General features: G+C 44.5%; 1 protein-coding gene across 1 annotated transcript in view; it reads right to left on the bottom strand.

Annotated features, from left to right (window-relative positions):
* The window catches only part of TTC28 (tetratricopeptide repeat domain 28), a 185,672-nt gene that overhangs the window by 73,940 nt on the left and 91,658 nt on the right, over positions 1-20,074 (bottom strand). Inside the window, exons 2-4 of the mRNA XM_009330830.1 lie at positions 4,099-4,246; positions 995-1,305; positions 440-449 (exon numbers count right to left, since the gene is read on the bottom strand). Coding sequence (XP_009329105.1) covers positions 440-449; positions 995-1,305; positions 4,099-4,246 — 469 coding nt within the window. The remainder of the gene's footprint in view (positions 1-439; positions 450-994; positions 1,306-4,098; positions 4,247-20,074) is intronic.

The raw sequence follows: 20,074 nt of genomic DNA on the forward strand, positions 1-20,074 counted from the left end.
ATGCAAACAAAACAAAGGTTAGCTAACAAAGGCGTCACTGGAAGCATCCAGCAGAAAGACTGGAACACACTGTACAAGTGATGCTTCAGTGTGAGAACCAGCATCGGAACAAACTCATCCTTATGTTTAATACACAGCCAAAACTCTCCTCTTTGCTGGCCTTCCGAAACTTCTACAATAGCCATCAACCTTATTTTTAGAATTGTTTTAGTTTCTTCTTTGGCCTAACACTTGGCAATTTCCCATTCTTCCATGTTTATCCCTTGCTTGACATTAGCAATTTATTCTTGCAAGTAAGTCACTGGCCCAGGCTTAAAACAAGCAAAGAGCATGTCAGCTTTCCCCAGAAAGCAATTCTGCAGCACAGCTCAGCTCAGACACAAAGCACATCTACTATCGTCTTCAAGACAGTAGTCCCTACACTTTCACGAACTCTCCTAGCTAGAGCCCTCAGTCACTATCTTCTCCACCTCTGCAAGATTATGCCTTTCTGTCTCACATACTGTCTCCTCTCCTACAGCACCCTGAAAGCTTGAAAGCTCTCAGTGTTGTGCAGGATATATCGTACGCGAGAGGGATTTTCCAATTTGGTTATTTTTTAAACCCTCTGGTTCATCCATTGACTCACTCCTGATTTGTTCCTTCCCTGGCAACTGCCTCAGAAGCTCAGACTGAGTACCTTTTTCCATCTAATTCTTGAAAAAACAGATTGCTTCATTTAAGACTCATTTAAGGTTTTGAGCCCAAGTCTACACAGGGGATAAGACCAGTTCCCACAAACATGACACCAGAAAATTAGAGGACCCTGTAAAAACTTACCCATGTAACATATCTGCCCCCTCACACACATAGGTAAAAGGGCTGCACAGGCCTATAGTTGGCACATTTCAGAAACTTCAGATATGATTTAGCAGCCTGTGAAATCCCACAGAAACCTGAGCATTATAGAGAGATGCTGACCATTAACACAGTTATTAACTTGTTCCACCTGTACCAATCCAGCACTCAAGCAAGCGAAATGAGAACTCTTACCTAAAGTCTTGGCTACGTCCAAGTCCTGCTGCATGTATCCAGTGCTTTTCTCCGTATTCCCAAGGGACCAGTACGCACTGCTCAGTGCAGAGTACACTGATCCCCGCAGCTTTAGGCTGCAAGTGCCGATCTTCAGGGCAGCCTCTAGCACGACCACAGAGGCCCCATGGTGGCCCGCCGTCAGAAGTTCCTGGCCAATCACAGACACCACAACAAAGGGGCTCTTGTCCAGCTTCATCTTCTGCAGTTGTTGATAGGTGGGCTCCAAGGACTCTGAAATACAAAAACAAAGGCAGAGTTACTCAACAAAGCAAGTTATTTGCATCTAGAAATCACCTTCACAACTCATCTTCATTTTTTGGTAACCAAATGACATGTGAGTTAACAGTCAGACTGCCCAAATCAAACCAAGATTTATTATGGGAACTCAGGGCTCAAATGCATCATCTAATATCTAGTACACCAAGACAGACTGACTAGCAAGCTGATGTTTTCCTTACAGAAAGCACTTCAGGAAGACAGCACAAGCATGCAGAGCAGTCTCATACTGAGCTCTGAAGACTGGCCTAACAGCAGAAGGAATACAGAAAACACCTGTGGAGTTTTGTAGGAAACTGGAAATGGGCCACCAGCAGTGTATAAGAGCACTACAGTTTCTGCTCCTTCAGTACAAACTTTCAGCTGAACGTCTGCAAAATCTATGCCTGTCCAGATACCACAGCACACAATATGCACCGAGACGTGACAAAAACTGCAGAAAGAAGCTGCTCCTCCTTCTGCAGGAGAAGGTATTCCTGCAGAATGACAGCACTGGACCTGCCAGACTACTTAAAATTGGTCTAATTGCTTCCATGATTCAGATGATAAAACAACTTGGCTGCATGTTTCAATAAGGACATCAATACAACAGGACTCCAGAATTTGCTGACCAAGTGGCATTTCTTGATTAGATGCTCTCACCTGAATCAACACTACCACAACAACCTCAGAAAGCCACTTGCTCCCTGTTTTCATAATTTCTGCCTCTCTACAATCACCAAATGTATAAACAACAACAAAAGCGGATTTTAACACTTCCCTGAAGATGCATACTGAGTGAACGCGATGCCAGTTGTCGACATCCAATTAGACCCTGGGATTAAATGCAAACATAAGAGGACAAAAATAGTTGCTGTAACATGCCACCACTTAATCATGATTATCACTGCAAGAGCAGGTACAAACTCAGTCCTGTCTTCAGGAGCTTACTTACGATCCTAGCCAGGTAAGCCAGGCAAACGTAGGGAGAGAGAAGGGTACAGACAAGGAGAAAGGAAGAAAAAGGAAAACACAAGGGAAGTGCTCCTGGTAACCCTAAAGTCCAGTAGGAAAGGGAGAACCAGCATGGTAATAGAAGGGTAGACATGGAGTTCGCTACTGCTCTTGTACAACAGCAAACAGTAAGGGAAGAGACATAGCCACAACCAGGTGAAAGATGCAGCAACAGTGATTCAGTTATTCGGGAAGGGAGTTTCACCTCCATCTCTACGTACTGCAGACCCATGCTCCCTGAATCCCTCAGTGTCTGCATGTAATTATCTTTAGCACATCACTGACACTTATAGCCCTTTTGCCTTTCCAGTTGCTCCTCTTCTTTTTCTGAATGCAAGTATCCTGGAAGCTACCACTCACATCAGTCTATCCATGGCTTCAAACAACCTGTTATCCTGGTGGAATCAAGTTACAAGGGACTGGCTTTACACCACAGACAATACCAGGAGAGATCTTCTATGTCTCCCCTAGATAGCGAGCTCTTGGAAAGGGGACCAGAACAACACATAACAACTGCTTAAGTGCTTGGAGAGTGCCTAGCACAGCGGGACAGAGACCCTGAATATTCATTACAGTAGTACAGTATATACACACTCTCCAAGTAAAACCAGTACTTTATAAGCAAGGCTAATCTGAAATCTGCCAAACCAGTCAGTGGGAGGATAACAATTGGAAAGGAGCAACACTGAGAAGCACAGTAGGGAGCAGCAGTGTGAACATACACCTGCAGTGCAATAGGACAGCAGCCTAATCTGGCCAAATCTGGGGATGCTTACACAGAAATACCACATCACCTGCATTCTAAGCAGCAGCCACAGCACCTTTGGGTACCAAACAAAATTAACTTCACAAGGTAACTGCTATACAGTACAGAAACTTCCAGATGAATTCATTTTAGAGGACAGAGTAAAAAAAGACACTGTAAAAAAGGAAACACCAACAGGGATGTTTTTTCATTTCAGTGCTTCTTGGCTCCTAAGCCCTGGGGTCCCCAGCTGCGTCTGCTGAGGATGAGAATTGCCATGTTCCCTCCCGTGAAATACCACTCGGACATTGCAACACAAAGCTTGCAAGAGAAACAGAGCAACAGAGAAACAGAGCAAAGAGCAGACTACCTCCTTCCTCTAGAGAGGAAAATCCTGGAAATGGGGACATTATGAAAGATAGGCAAAACGCTGTATAGCTCATACGGCTTCAATGTCCATGCTATTTCAACAGTCTTCCTGAATATAAGTGAATTAGCAGAGCAGCCTTTTGCCTTCTGGGATGCTGTATTTTGAGAGACATTAGTACCATGGAAAAGCTGCGGGCGTGCTCTTCTGGGCAAACACTGGCCCAGAGCATTTAAGACTCCCTGTTCCCAATGGCACTGTGGGAAGTTGTACCAAGTAATAATAAAGCCAGGGCCACAGTAGTACACACCTCTCTATCTGCACTGATACCAGACAAAAGACAAACGAGCAAGGACTTCATTGGAACTGCTGCACAACACCAGTCTGATTCATCTCCAGTGCCTCTCGAGCTGGGTATCACCACCTCGCTGTCCCACTGAATCAGAAGAATTTTTTTTTGTTCCTCCTCCTACTTCGGGCTCCTTTGTCAGCACCTGCTGCCTCAGCAGAGAAGTCAAATCCCTTGAGGCCTCCAGGTTCTCCTCCCTCAGATGCCGGCAGAGTCACCCATGGACTGAAACTACCGCCTCTAAGTACCTCAGCAGCAGATCACCATCCTTGAGAAAAATCTCCTGGTGCTTACCTCGCATGGGAGATTTCATGGCGGCCTCGACCATGCCAACCAGAAGCTGAAGACTCTTGGGGTCTTGAGCCAGTCCCGACGCAAATGCTGCCAGTGCATCTGCATGACGTCCAAGATACTGAAGGGCCACACCCTGTCGGAAGTATGCCTGAAAAGCCAAAGGGAAGAAGAAGAAATGCCGATTACTTAATTGGTAGAAGTCACAAATAACAAAGCTGCCCGTGACCTCGTGCTGGTGGATGCTGAGCTACACAATCACATTCTGGCTTCTTTGGTCACACTGGCTATAATCAGAAAAATCCAACACCACAGTTTGGTTTGTGACTGCCACCCAGTCGCTTATCCCCACAGTGTGATGACTTTCTCAACCTCTGCGAGGCCTCTGAACTGTTCTGGAGACCAGGGATGATAATTACTATTAAGGCAAAGATTTCCCCTTGGACTTGGCCAGTTACTTATTCTTATCTACTTATAACCAAATGCTCGTTCTCGAGACCTCCATTTCTGTTCGCTTGGCTCACACAGCATACAAATAATTTGCTTCCTTTCTCATCAGTTCTTGCCAATGAGTACAACTTACATCTAGTACTAGTAAGAGACCAAAATGTACTGAAAGCTCAAGTTGCAATGAAACACGATGCAAAGATCCAGACAGGAGCCATGTATATATGCACTACTTAGATTGAGGCAAGACACTCATAATTTTGAACATGTTTACAAAAGCATTTTTGTTTCTTCCTTTCCAAGGAAACCATTCATGGGAACATGCAATACTCTCAAAGTAACTTAAATCTCTTGCCACCATGTATTTCCATTTCTACATCAGCAACAACATCAATATGCAGCTGCAAAGTATTCCCAAACAGAGCTTCCGCATCTCCCTAAATTGGGATACCAGGAACCTACACACAAAGCAAGAACTGCAGAAACATATTCTGCTCACACATAAAGCAATGGCAAAGCCCTGGCTCAAAGGGTATCCAGAACTTCCTTGAGAGTTACTGGGTAAGAGATCACAGAAACCACAACCCAATATTTACTCAAAGTACCCAGGTATATTTGTAGCACATACATCTGGACACGATGTTATAAAAAGGTCTTGAATCTTTGAGCACCTTTGATGCCCATTGTTTGGGCTTTATCTTCATGTCCAGCTAAAACCTTTCTGACGCAAACTTTGCTGCACTTCTGGTTCATTCAAAGCTATTTCAATAGCACAAATAAAGCTGTCAGAACAGAAGATAAAACATTATTTGCATTTCTTTAAAAGTGCTTTAAGAACATAATACTGCCCCTTGAGATTGGCTCCTAGTATTGCTTTCATGGATAAGACCTCATCACTTTTTCTCTCCATCTGTAATAGAAACCTGCGCTCAAGATACATTAAGTATACATCTGTGGAAGTCTTCTTACATAAACAGGATAAATCTCCAATTAATATCCAAACTGGTATTTCATTAGAGCTTTCAGACACTTTTGGAATCCAATCTAGGGAGGCAGAGATTAAGGAAAATCAGAAGTGACATGAGAAATTTATAGACATGAATATTTAATCTCTTTTCCATTAGTAAGCCTTGATTGTAGAACCACTTTTAATAAATTCAATGAAAGCAAAATTCTTTTCATTAACCTTTAGTATAAATGTGTTCTTGTTGAACCAAACAAGCTACTGTACTGGAAACCCAATTCAATGTTAATAAGATTACTAGCATGAAGCTTTAAATCAAAGAAAATACAAAGAACTAAGCAGTGGCCATCAAGCATGACTCCTCCCAGCAGTGAGTGAGCTGTCACCTAAATCATGGTGTACACTTTTAAGTCCTTTTTTTCCCCTAGAATTATCATTTAATTACTTTCTTTACCACCTGATGACAGAGGCGGTTTGATGCAGCGTGTCTCTGATGGGAACCTTTCCAGCCAACGAGGCTGGTCCAGGACAAATGTGTCTGCCTGAATCAGTTAACAAGGATGAGGGCACAAATACACAGCAGCCAGCAAGGGAACTTCATATTGTGTGTAGGCATCTCCAACACCTCACACTTTTCAGGAAGGTAGGAGCCTGCCATCTCCACCCTCAGAACGCATACTACCAGGACAGATGGCACATCAAGGGAACACGCAGCTTCCTCACCACTGCAGACAGTCAGCTAAGCCCAGAAACCCAAAATTCACTTGTATACAGGGTTTCAAGGAAAAGGCAGGAGGGAGGCGGATGCTACAGGCAATGCAGACAAGCCTCCCACAGCCTACAGAAGACAGGAATACTATGGCTTCTGTTTCCAAGGTTCAGAAGGGACCACGGTAGCGCGTTCCTCTCTCACATCCCATCCTATACACACAAAGGCTGTAGGACAAGAGGTAACATACTCTTCAACTACAGGTACAGCAACAACTAGCTTTCATGTCTCCCATGAAGGAAAATGGCCCCTGTGAGGAAAACAGAGAAAAAGCAAGCTAAACAAAACACAGGTGAAGCCTCTGCCCTACTTCCAGTTCTTGTACAGAAATCCAAGCGAACATCAGTTCCCAGCAGAAGGAAACACACCACAGGTGCAACATCACAAAACAGGGGGGGTGTGCCTGGCCCCAAGTCTCAGAGCACTTTGCAGAGGAGTAACAGGCCTGTTTTGCTCACCATTGCCTGCCCAAGAACTCTACCACCCTCACTGCAAGAGAAGAGCCCTGCCTAGTTGGGATGCACCACTGGCTGCAGCGGGGACATTGGTTTCTAGCACCTGCCCATCCGACCCTGTCACTTCTGCGGAGCACTGAGCACATCTCAAACGCTGAGAAAACAGTGTCCTCATCCCCCGAGCTCTGCATACAGAGGAGACACCACAGGCTCCAGGTGACAGAAGAAAACAAGACAGGGATGAGATTCACAAACAGCATGCAATTCAGTACCATGCATTGCCAAAGTCCTTTCCGGAAAGTGTTTTCATCCCCTCCCCACATCTATTCCTGGAAATCCCCCCTGGAAACCACTTAATTTGAATACAAACACAGCATTCAGAGCCCAAAAGAAAAACCTATTAATCGTAACTGAAAGGAAGATTTTGGCCAATTTTTCTCCTGCAAAAACCCCTTCCTTCCATTCTCCTCCAGTTTCCAGCGTATACAGAACGTATTCCACACATTGTGTTCCCCAGAGACCTTTAACAAAATAAATAAAAAGCATTCACATCACCTATTTCCTCCCCAAGAGGCATTCACAAGTTAGTTTAGCATTGGAATGAAGACACCGTATCAAGGGAAAAAATCTGCAAAGAGGAAATGGTGAGAATCACCCTTTGGAAGAGGAGAGGAAAAGGAAAGGCAGGGAGCCAGCAGCTGCAGCTGAAGAAATGAGACAAGGAGCAGCTTTCCAGGCCCGACACAGAGTCTTCCCACGCTTCAGCAAACTTTACGTTTTTAATCACCCTACGTGAAGATAGAAGAGTACTCACTCTACAGTAAAAGTTACATTAATCTTCCAGTGGTCCCAGGTAAGAGAAAACTATTGATTCCTTTTAAGAAGATTAAGGCATGGTGTTTTGCTAAAGACAGGACAAATGGACAGCAGGTGCTTTCTAACTTGCAGCTCTTTGCATCCTCAAGGTAATACAAAGAGCTGAAATAATCTTTTTCCTTTTTTTCAATCTCTGCATCAGTACTTTCCAGAAACAAGGCACGGTGCAAAAAGAAAGTCTCCACTCTCAGCTGAAATTTGGCACTAGATGCATCTCCCTCAGTGGGAACTGTTTTCTCCTCTCCTTGTGTTAGCATGATCGAGCACATGCTCTGCTGTTCCCGTCTCCAGATTCACTAGCGTGCCACGGGTTAACAGCACCTGCACCCAACACTCCAGCCAGAGCCAACTCGGGTTCTGCACAGTGCACCTATTGACATCTCCACTGCCAGCCCCTGGAGGAAGAACAGGGAGAGCGGGGCTACGGCAGTACCAGCAGGAGCCTTTCAGGAAGGGAAGAGGATTAAAAGGTAAAAGGCAGCTCTACCAAACAGCAGATCTTATCAAGTCACTGTTTGTTAGTGAGTAATCCCACGCACCTATGGACCTCGGTTCTGGGAAACCAGACCACACTGCAGTCTCATACAGTCATTTTTTAGTCCACTGGACTAAAAAATTTTTTAGTCCACTAGCTTCCCCTCAGCCAGTTTACAGGTTTCATATAGCCAAGTGGAGATGGCCTGGGAGGGAGGAGAGGGAATAGTACTTTTTATCCATAATACCATTGAAAGCACTGTTGATATTCTGGAAGCAAAAATAAATTATTCTAATTAATTAACTTGCAAAATATATTTGGCACTTTAGACTTCAAAGCCATGCAGAAAATTGGCCCTGTAACAGAGGCTGCTCCTATAGCGAGTCCAAGTACAGAATGCCAGCAATCTGAAGTTGTATTGCACGGGACCCATCCAAAAGGTAACAGGTCTTCCCGCCTCATTCAGGCTTTGCACTCCCTCCCCCCCCATTTTTTTCAGACTTGCCTTTTTGCCCCATGCTTTTCAGGACGTGCCATGTTTTCACGGCAAGAACATAATTTTTAGTACTTTTCTCTACCTTCAACTGAATTTTAGAAAAATTGCATGAACAAGAGAATGCGAAAGACCACCTTCCTAATCAGACACTCCAGTTTTATGGAGGCAGCTGATGGCTGGGCTGCAGCAGAGTCTGCCTGATCACGCATAATCTCTCTCTACAATTCTAAGCACGAGTCCTATTTGTTCTGCTCAATTTATTGACCAGTGTAGTTTCTGTACAGGCTAGTATTTTTCATCTGCGTTTATTACAGCCCGTTTAATGCACAAGGAGACTTTCTATCTGTCCTACTAGGAGCTGCCACTGGACTGTCTGCTGCAGTGTCCAGGCAATGCAAATACAAACACGCTTGTTAGTTTTTTGATCCTCATCATCTGAGACCCCGTCTAGATAACTGTCTAGACCCTGAATATTAGATTTTCATGTGCAGTCTGAAACAGGATTAGAATGCAAATGCCATCATTGAAATGGCTGATACTGAGGGGTTCTGAAATTTTTATTAACCCTTCTAATATCAATACACAAGAACTGTTTTAGGCAGAGCAATAGTAATTGGTTTATAATTAATACAAAACATGCAATGAAGATAAAAATACAGTACAAAGAAACAGCATTTATGAATAAGAATGGGACCTCTACACTTCCCAGGATTCTGCTAAGTAAAAACAAACCCAGTAAAGGAAGCCCAAGACAACTCAATGCTTTTCTTACTGTTAAGTACTTTAATTTTTTGGACCAGGGATCTAGGCAAATACTCATGCTGTACTGGCATCTGTAGCAGGCTCTGGTACAACTCTTTGGGCTCATATCATTTTTCCCTGTAGAATGCATGGTAATAAATCGTTCACATCCTTAGCGCATCTCATATGCAATGCTTGCAAGAGTTAGAGGAAAGCAGCAGCCGCAGGAGTTCAGTCCTGTCTTACCATGATCTCTTGTAAGTCTGAAGCATGAGCTCATGTTTCTGGAATATGATTTAGTACCGGGGTACAAGCATTTTTCTAACAGTAGTCTGTATTATACTCTTTATTGGGCAGGATGGTATACTGTTTATAAATATTTTAAAACAGCTAGACCTGGGGGATTAACTGGCATGTAGGAGCCCTGTGAAAGCATGCTGTCACCTGGCTGCCTTAGGACACATCAAGATAGCCAGGCAGAAAACTGGGAGCTCCACCTTTCTCTCTGAAGTAGGGTAACCGTTTCGAGAGTTTTATCTGCAGCAGACAACACGTGCACGGCCGATGCCCTCCGAGCACTCCAGCAGAGATCCTGCTGGCCGCAGGCTGCCCACAAGGAGCGCAGCGACAAAGACTATCCCGGCTTCAGATCTCCATCTGCTGAGGGGCAGGCACACCTCTGCCTCCCCTGATGCCCAGGGGCTCCTGCGCCTCCATCTGCGCCTCCTCCCTTCTCTGCACAACCCCCTTTCTGCAGGTGGTCCCCTTCTGCCATTGTACACAGCAACACCGCGCTGCCTTTCTGTGCCCATGCCGCCTTCCTAGGGCTCATCTGATAATTTTGTCATCAAACTTCATGCTCAGAGACTCATTTACATAATGAATTGCTGGCCGAGTTGTAACTGGATAATGGAGACAGAAGAACGAAACTGGAACGGCATCAGAAGAACTTGGAGCAGAAAATTACTGTCAAACATGGAAAACTTGAAAAAATGCCTCGGCCTTAGACAAAGGCTCCCATTGTACACAGGGGAGGAAATTCAAAACACCTTTATATTCACGTCGGCTTCAGACCCTGGACAACCAGCTACCTGGACAGAAAAGGCAAACACATAGAAAATGCTTTTTCCACAATGCTCCCTTGGTTTGCCAGATCAGGACATGATGCCAAAAATAGCACAAATAATCTATGATGCATTTAATCGGCCTGTCCCGAGTCTGCAGAACGCCTCCTGGACAGACGGACCCACTGCCCCACGTGCGACTGCTCGGCATCCACCAGCCAGCTCCCTCACTGCCACCCACGCAAGCCAGGCCAGCAGCTGACCAATACGACACGTGTGACGAATGAAAAGAAGGAAAATGCAGGAATGGCTTCTTGGGGCCAAGCACCAGGTTGAATCTTTCCTCTCCCCTTGTAACTGCTTTACAGCCAAATTTTAGAGAAAAATACAGGACAAATCTCTGCTGTGGGATTTCAGGAATGTGAGGAGAGGGAAGAATGCACTTTAATTCAGAACACATGCAGCACATGCATAAATACTGCTTGCCGTCCATATGAATTGAACTCCAGCTTTCACAAAGTTAAGGCTGCACCCTAGATAACAATTTTCCTTCATGGTCCATATGCTTGGCTGGCACCTGAACCACTACCGTTAGCCTGCCCTGAAGAACAAGCAGAGATCTGACAAATTTATTATCTCTGCAGCACAGCTTCTTTATCTTCTACCCATTTCCAAGGCGTCTCTTACGGGAACTACATTACTTGGAAACGGAAATTTCCTCTAAGCCCCATTGAGCCTATACAGGAAAACAGGATGGGGGGGTGTAAAATATCATGCCTTGTTTTATCCAAAGAGCATTTAATTATTCTTATTAATTGTGCTTCCACTATCTCCAGTTGGCGACTGTGCACAGATCACTTGCCCACCTGAATTAAATGTAATCATCAGTAATAAAGAGTCAAATCCCTGCTTAGTTATATTGGCTAGCACAGAAGTTAACAGCCCAGATTTTCACATAGCTTATTGTTGCTGCTGCATTCTTGACCGCTCCGGGCTAGCTTTAGGAACAGCAGCTACAATTTAGATCCTCTCTTCAGACAGCATCCCCCACCTTTCATAACAGCGTGTCGTAACAGACAATATTCCTATCTTTATCAACTACAACTATTAAGCCTTATTTAATAGGAAGAACTAGCCATGAGTGGAGAGAAGTGTTCTAGACAAGTAACAACCAATTTGTTGATGCCCAAATACGGCACAGGGAAGCACAACCATCTCTTGTGTTTAAGGCTGACAGGCACAGATGCAAGCACAGCATCTTCTAGAATTCCTCCGCAAGTCAACAGGGACAAACATTTGCCCAATTTCTGGCTAAACAACTTGTTTTAGAAATTGCAGAAGAAAAGATAAGCCACCTTTCACCCTGCTCAGAAATAACACCAATCTTGGTAAGATATTATTGGAGATTTAATAGTTACAGAATTACACAAAACTTAATATAAATGAATTAGATGACACCTGTAGGCTGCTTCTCAGTGAAGTTTGGCACAGTGGCAGGACTGTTTTTAACACCATATTACCTAGTGCTTTGTTTAGTTTGTACCATGATTTAAATTGTATTAACATTTGATATTTAACTGCCAGTGTACATCTGCACACAATTCTCCCAATTCTAACACGCTGAAAGTGTCGAGAACCTTTGCAGAGCTCAAGAATATACAAACATATGCTACTATTTGTTCTTATACCCTTAAAAGCAAAAACAAATGAAAAAGCAGTACAAAGGGAAAAGAGGGAATAATAAAAATCATGTCCTAAACTGGAAGGCATCCACCACAAGAACTCTCTTTGCTATTCAGCTTGAGTGTTCCAGCACAGAGTTTCATTGTCTCACTTCGAATTACTCATCTGAGTAGCAGCTCAAATGACTGCCCCCCCTCTTCAGCATTTCTCCATTTTGCACGCTGGCAGGCTGTGCAAATTTAGGTGGATCACACTGAAAACCCACAATAAAATCCAGAAATGAGACATTAAAGCATCTGGTCAGCCCACAGTCATGAGGCTTGGCACTCACAATAAATCCAGCAGGGGATATTTCAAAGATCCACGTTAGCTAATGCAGCACTCACAGACTGGACAGACAGTCCCAACATAGGTGATTTGGATTCACAGTTAAGACAATAGGTCTTTCCCCAGCTGCGCAACTACTGATTAAAGTAACATTGTGCAATGATTTGTAATTGCCATCTTGCAGTGAGACTACTGAAGATGACCAAAATCCTGACATCTGGACATAAGAAAAAATAATACTATGGTGGTTGTTGTCAGCATTACTCTGTTCTTTCTAGGCCAGCAACTCCAGCAGGCAACATTAATGGCGTATCTGCACATCCAGCCAAGGTGCAGTACACAGTTACCAGCTAGCTCTCTGGCCAAGGGAGCACTCGGCTCCAGCAGCACACAAACCACGGGACAACACACCCGAGTGGCACTCTCACGGGAAAATACTGGCAAGCATCTGGCAGCAAAGCTTCTTTTCAGTCTCACAGTATGCAGACATCAGACACTCTGCAGGTGAGTGTTTCCTAAGCAATAGTACCTAAATTACCAGAAGAGAGACAAATTTATTACAATCTCTGTCACCCCTGAGGCAGTGCTCAGGCAGCACTGATGATGGAAGCCATCGACAGACATCTTATCCAAAACCACAGCCAACTGCTTTGCCACCAGCAGCCAGCCGCATCCCCACTTGCCAGCAGGACATGTCCTGCTACACCCAGCTCCTCTTCTGCATGGCTGGTGGGTCCTGGCAGTTCGGTCTCTCAAAACAACCTCCACACTTTTATTTTCTCCAAATCCAGGCACTCCTCCTCTGCCCAGAAGACTGGACCCTCTTGGCTTCACTCTATCTGTAAAATCCCTCTGTGCCTTGCACTTCTCTATTATCCGCGGTACATCAGCCTGTTTTCAGCTGCTGTTTAATTGCTGCCATTCTGAAAATGATTTAGGGTTGTTTTGGAAATGCATGCACTTGTCCTCACTGAAGTAAACTGAGATAAAATGGGATTTGCCAAAATCAAGACAGCTGGAAGGCAGAGATTGTGACTTGCGTACTAGCAATTTGGAACTAGAAAGTGCCATCTCCAATTTTCAGTCCAATAACCAATAAAACATTTGTTTTCTGTCAGCCTTCTACTGCTTCGTGATTTCAGCTGTAATCTCTGAACCCGAGTGTGCTTACATCTAACAGCCGTACTAGTTGGCCATTCCAAGAAGGATGGAAAGTGAAGGTCTCCTCGGGTACAGATTGCTTAGTCACATCAGCAGGTATTTGAGGACTTTGCCCTTTTACAGAGGCACTTAACCAAGTTGAGTACTGAATCTTGCCAGATTTCAGATGACTAAAATCCGGTAATTACGAAGGGAAAGTACTGAAGTCATTGCAAAGGCTAGCTAGTCTTGCAAGATTCATCCGTGATAAAAAGACAAGTGAATTTGTTCTTAGCTATGAAGAAAATCTTAGAGAGAGAAGCTCCAGTTACAGTGAAATTTCTTTCTATTTCCTTTTCAAGCATTACAGCAGAGGTAACTAAAGTCCCTTTAAAAACCAGGGCTGCTCACCTGGACTGGTTTTAATTACAAATACTTCTGACAAAGAAAACAAAACACACATGTTTAATGGAATCCCTCCGTAGAAATCTTATGCTGGCGCTGTGGATAGTCTTTCACTCCATTTAATGGCAATTAAAAGCCACAGGCAGGGAAGACAGTTGCTTGATTTTTTTTCTTATGTTTCTAGCAGACCCTTGGCTTTTCTCTGAATCTCAAACTTAGTATCTGAGGATTCTTGTTTCTCTTGCTGAGTCACTCTGATACAAGATATCAGAACTCTGAAGGAAGATACATGACAGTTATTAGGGAATTTGGGTAGCAAGTCCAACTGGTTAGCTCCAGCTAGGACACACAAAAGTTCAATCTCCCCAGAAGAAAGAGAAGAGAAACAGATTCTGCAGGAAATGCCCAGAACAGCCAAGTCTCAGCATAATATGTTTTACTTATATTTCAGTTATCATTAATGATGAGGTTAGGAAGAGGATAAGCACAATCTTAAGACAACGCCTATTTGCGTTAACTTAGGGAGAGTAAGATCTGATTCTGCCCTTGCTTGTTTTAATGTCTCCAGTCAGGTCTAAACTATTTAGCAGGTGAAAATTAGGAGAAACAAGTACTAGAAACAATCACAAGACACAGCAGAGACAAAGTTCCCTGGGAATATACCTTTCAAAGGAAGATCAGCCAGGTGTCCCTTACCTTCTTTCTTACATGCTCTACCATCTAGATTCAAGCCCAACCACAAAGTCATTTCAGGTATTTTGACTTCAATTCAAAGAAAGAACGAGCGACTTTTGGCCAGAGGAAGCGACACAGCCAGACTGCACAAAGCGAACGAGCAGCGCTGAGTCCAGACTCCTGGGTCCTTTCTGCAATGGGCAGCTCTTAAAAGGCTCTGAGCAAAACTAGAAACTTTGGCTCTAAAAAAGCCTTCATTTTCTTGAGTCCATCCAGCACTACTGAAAATAATCACTTCTGAGCGACAGGACAATTACTGACTCAACTAACACCACCTGCTCAAGAACACAACCAGGGTAGGTGTGTACCTGGATCCATGCAACACTCATGATTTGTCTCCTAGTCAACAGTGGAAGTTACTGTTATCCACCGAACACGTACGGTGCTGAATCAGCTAGGCTGATGAGCACATGGAAATGGCGCGGTTACGTGCTCAGGAGGCAGGAAGGCTGCGGAGGGAAGCAACAGCCCACGCACACCTTCAGCTCTGCCGGGTCTCTCTGGAGCACTTGAAAGGACTTCTCCTAAATGGAGGTGATTTCTGCACTGAGCTTCTATCTCCAGGCGTCTCTTCCACCAACAGAGTTGTTCAAGATCATGAAGTTTTGTTTCCACATAAGCAATGAAATCAGTGCAACTTTGTGAAAGTACCTTTAGACTAGAAGAGCAAACTTTCCAGAAGTACTATAGCACCGTGTATGGCAAAGGTCAGACAGTGAGACAGATACAAACAATAGGAAGTAGATTAAAAATGTCGGTAAGACACTTTGGTTTATACCAAAGTGTTACAAAACAGAAGACTGACTAGATGGGCTGTGGAAAAGCAGCATAACGGATCCCCACAGCTTTGTAGTTTTCCTTTGTCTATGGCAAAAGGATAGGGCTCAAAATTAGTTCAGGATACTGAACCACCTGCACAAACTAACACAGCAGCAGCCCAGCCTTCCTTCCTTTCAACTGCATGACTGACTCTGGCCACATCAGCTAGCAAACCGTTACCTGTCAACCATCTTACAAACTTAACTCAGACACATAAAAGATGATCTGTTCAAAGTAGGCTAATAAGAAAATTAAGATTACTAATTATGTATGCTGCCATCAGCTTATGGTTTCAACACCACAACTGTGTGGCTTAAATGAACACTGGGAAATCAAATGTCATCTTCCTGAAGCATCCCATCTGGAAATCTGAATCAGATGCGAAGGAGAAGTGACAGCTCAGCATTTCTGTGAAGTATGCGTTCACTGACGTCCCCAAAGCGTCTTATGCAGACTCCTTCCAACCTCCTGCCAAGTTACAGTCTCCGAGCTATCACTGCAGGAGCATGGGGAACTTCTAGGGTTATCCAGCAAGTTCACTCCTCGTTTTCACCTGGAAGTATTTGCTTCAGGATTGTTAGGAGAGAGGTGGATGGATATTAGGTGTAGCACTCAACGGTAGAGTGAACAGATAAAGCAGAAATCCTCTGAGATTTCATTAAAGCTGCCACAGCTCTAAGTTTGTATAATAAGAGCAGGAGGGGGAGGTTTAGAGAATCAGGTCTCTTACCTTACCAATGTATTTTATCCAAATGACTCAAACCTCCATAACTGCTGAAAGTCGGATAAAGTTTGATCAGCGTCAAATGTAAACAGCAATTTGAACGTCAAAAGAACCAGTACGTTATAGTATTTTAAACAGGCATTTCAGGATTTTAACACAGACGGTCTTCCCAACATACAAGACACATTCCACTGAAACAACAGCTCTGCATACAACCAAATATTCATAGAGGTGCAAACATGCTGGAACGCACCGTGAGAGCCTCCAGAATTATGCTGGGCTTTGTGGTAAACAAGCCCTGAAGCTATTTCCTTAGCATACATCTCCATGGGTCCATTCTAAAGACTGCCCTGATCTTGAGCTACATCCCTATCTCAGAATAGAAACAAGTGAAAAAGGAAAAAAAAAAAATCAGAACAGTACAATGTCCAAGAGCCGTCAAAACAGAAGACAAAAGTAAGATGAAACACACAGTAATAAAGGCGCAGGATAACGGTGACTTGTAATGTATTCACACCCAGGTGGCTGCAGTGTACCCTGCAGGATGGAGCTGGTCCATACCCCTTAGAGAAGTACCTTGTGCTCAGGAGGGCTGTGACAGAGAAGCCCAGCACTCATCTACTGCAGACACGGGCTCCTGCCTCTTGGCTCACAGTCCCCCGTCCTGTCCCACCCCCCCATCTGCACTCAGTCTGCACCACCTGCCAAGAAGGACAAAGCTGATGATGGGGGAAAGGGGAAAAATCAAATTTGCAAAAGTACTAAATACATAAATCTCTTTGGCCAAGGTGAACGTGGGAAAAATTCTTCAGGAGGGGCGTCACATTTAGCAAGTTTTGCCGGATCATTACTCTTGTAATGCAAAGGGGAGAAACAGCAACACCATGTTTCCTTATAACAACTCGCCTCCTTTATCACAGATCTCTGAAGCACCAAGTAATTTAGTAGTCGCTATGGAAACTGCTAGTTTTATTGAACAGCCCTGCAAGGGTCAAGAGGTACCATCAAACTGGCCAATTGTAAATTATTTCCCTTCTAAACATCTGCTTCATTTTAGTTGCCCCATCACTTCTGTTTTGTTGTTAGAGCAGTATTTGGACTGACTCCAGAATAAGTGTCATTCTTCAGTGGGGCTGCAACAGGTAAGTCCAAAAATAGCAATTTTTGTACTCTAATATACTGCAAAATCCTTCATACAGAGAGCCATACTGAGGGCAGAATGGCTAAGGGACTCTGGACTCTTCCTTCTCCCACACATCAGCACTGACCTGAGACAGTGGGAACTAGCATGAAGAGTTAGTTTTCACCGTGATCCCCAGAGGTTTCACATTGCTGCTTACAACAGCCATGAAATGAGTAACCTACCAGACTGATCCACTTGTGCCTTCAGAGAAGGGATGAACCAGAGCAGTAGGAGTGCCCATCCCAGCGCTCAGCTTCGTAACCCTGAGACGGGATTGTCTCCCTTGCTAGCACAGGTCTGTGCCCTAGGAACACAAAACATCACCTTGCCTGCACTGGACTACCAGAAAACAATGTAATCTACCTGCCTTTATTCATCACACAGAAATTAACACCTGAAATTACAAACGCCGGTTAGCAGCTTCTATTCCTACAGGCAAGGAGAACAGCAAGAGTACTGGCTGCATTTCCAACTTTGCTATTGAACTCACTACATTTGTTTCAGTCCCACAAAAGTGCCTTGCTTCCCAAATTCCTTATTATCCCCATTTCTTGAATGTGTGTCTGTGGTAAACCTGAAAGCATGAGCAAAAAGTAACAGGAGTGTAGGAGCAAGGTTTGTTCTGTGGAGGACGCAAGCAGCTTTTCAGCGCAGAGGCACTCCCTGCTTCTTTTCCACAGACAGAGAGCTGCCCTAGGCAGCATCACCTGGAAATCCTTATTCCAACATCTTGTACCTTCAAGCTACAACTGTACTTAATTCAAATAACTGGGGTGGGCAGGAGAGAACATTTTATTACAGAGCATACCTGAACTTAAGAGGCTGCACGCTCTCTAATGACAACCATGCCCAAGCTCTTTGCCCAGGGCAAGCCACTAAAGGGCAGGCTCTGTTCCTTCCCCACACGTTCCCTCCATTCTTCATTTGGCTGAAAACATGCAAGTGATGACGAAGAAAGCAAAAGCTACGTCTGTGTAGACAAGTTCTGGTCTTTCTCACATATTCTGTGAACTCCATTACTTCTGTAAAGTCCTGGCTTGGAAGAAAATAGTCTAAACTCTGAGGCATTTGGCATGCCTTGGTATGGAGACTCCAACCCTTATTCAGACTTTCCATCCCAAGGAACCCCAGGAGGAATGAAGACATTTCTCTTTGCATCCACAGGAAAAATTTCCCCTTCGTCAGGTGGTGAGTTCATAATATTAATGTTCTCTTTTCTAAAATTATCCACCACGCACTGAAACTTCCACACACCACAACACAGCACAGCACATCCTTAGCACTGCTCTGTTGGGACACACTCAGAGAAAGAAGAGCTGGAATGAGCTCTTTGCAATCGCTACTGCTGCAGCCTCAAGTAGGACTGGTAAGGACTAGTGCCTCTCACGACGCTGGGGCTTTCCTGCTCGCAGAGCGTTAAGTCTGGACTCCTGAGAAAATTATCAGTGGATGAGTCCGTTCAGATCGAGCCTCTATCCCTAAGTGCACACACTCAAATTTTTGCCTTATCATACTCTTATTTAAGATTTGCAATCACAGTGTGGAGTCTCTTTGGAAAGCAGATCCCTCTTTAAAAAACCTCTCTACCCAATGAAGACTAACAACTTTAACGTTTAAGAGGAGTCTCACAACTGCTCTGTCCCTTGAAGACAGTAAGTTGCCTGCACAGCTCAAGGGCATGAGGTGTGCCCTACGCACATCTTTTCTCTTCTGCGACTGGCACCATGTCACTCCCAGTATGCAACAAACATCAGCTAACCCCTGAAACATGCAACAGTGCAAGGGACAGGCTCGAGTACAGGGTGCATGGCTGGAAGTTTCTTAGAGAGAAGAGACAAAGTGCATGCTTGGTTCTTTCTATTAACAAACGGGCTCTTCCCAAAATGAGGAGCCTCATGGCAGGTGGAGGAAGGAGCAAAACTTAGGTCAAGTGAGAGAAGTCCAAACGTTGCAGAGGGTGAAGGAAGGGACTGTCTTCTCATAGTTGCTCGTAATGTTAGGACTGTACAGAAAATGCAAATCATGCAAATGCAGCTATAAATACACCAAAACCAAAGAGGAACATTCATGTATCGCAGTTACTTCCAGCTAACAGGAATTCATTACATTTAGACTCTGATGCAGGCAGGTGCCAGGTAGTAGAAAAGCTTCCCTATGCACGAATACAGCGGGACGTGCCCAGCAAAGACAGGTCATGCACCTCCAGAGGCATAGACTCGGGAACGCTGAAGGAGAAAGCCAAGCGCCGCCTTCCCTAGGGCCAAAGCCGGGCCAGAGGATGGTAAGATGATGATGATACGGTTGAGTGTTTATGGGTAAGGATGAGGGGGAAGGCCAATGAGACAGATATCCTGCTGGGAGTCTGTTATAGACCACCCAACCAGGATGAAGAAGCGGATGAAGCGTTCTACAAGCGGCTGGCAGAAGTCTCTCAATCGCTAGCCCTTGTTCTTGTGGGGGACTTCAACTTCCCAGACATCTGCTGGAAATAAAACATGGCAGAGAGGAAGCAGTCTAGGAGGTTCCTGGAGTGTGTGGAAGACAACTTCCTGACACAGCTGGTAAGTGAGCCTACCAGGGGAGGTGCCTCGCTCGACCTGCTGTTTACAAACAGAGAAGGACTGGTGGGAGATGTGGTGGTTGGAGGCCGTCTTGGTCTTAGCGACCGTGAAATGG

This window comes from Pygoscelis adeliae, unplaced genomic scaffold (assembly GCF_000699105.1).
Source record: "Pygoscelis adeliae isolate BGI_AS28 unplaced genomic scaffold, ASM69910v1 Scaffold358, whole genome shotgun sequence".
NCBI lineage: Eukaryota > Metazoa > Chordata > Aves > Sphenisciformes > Spheniscidae > Pygoscelis > Pygoscelis adeliae.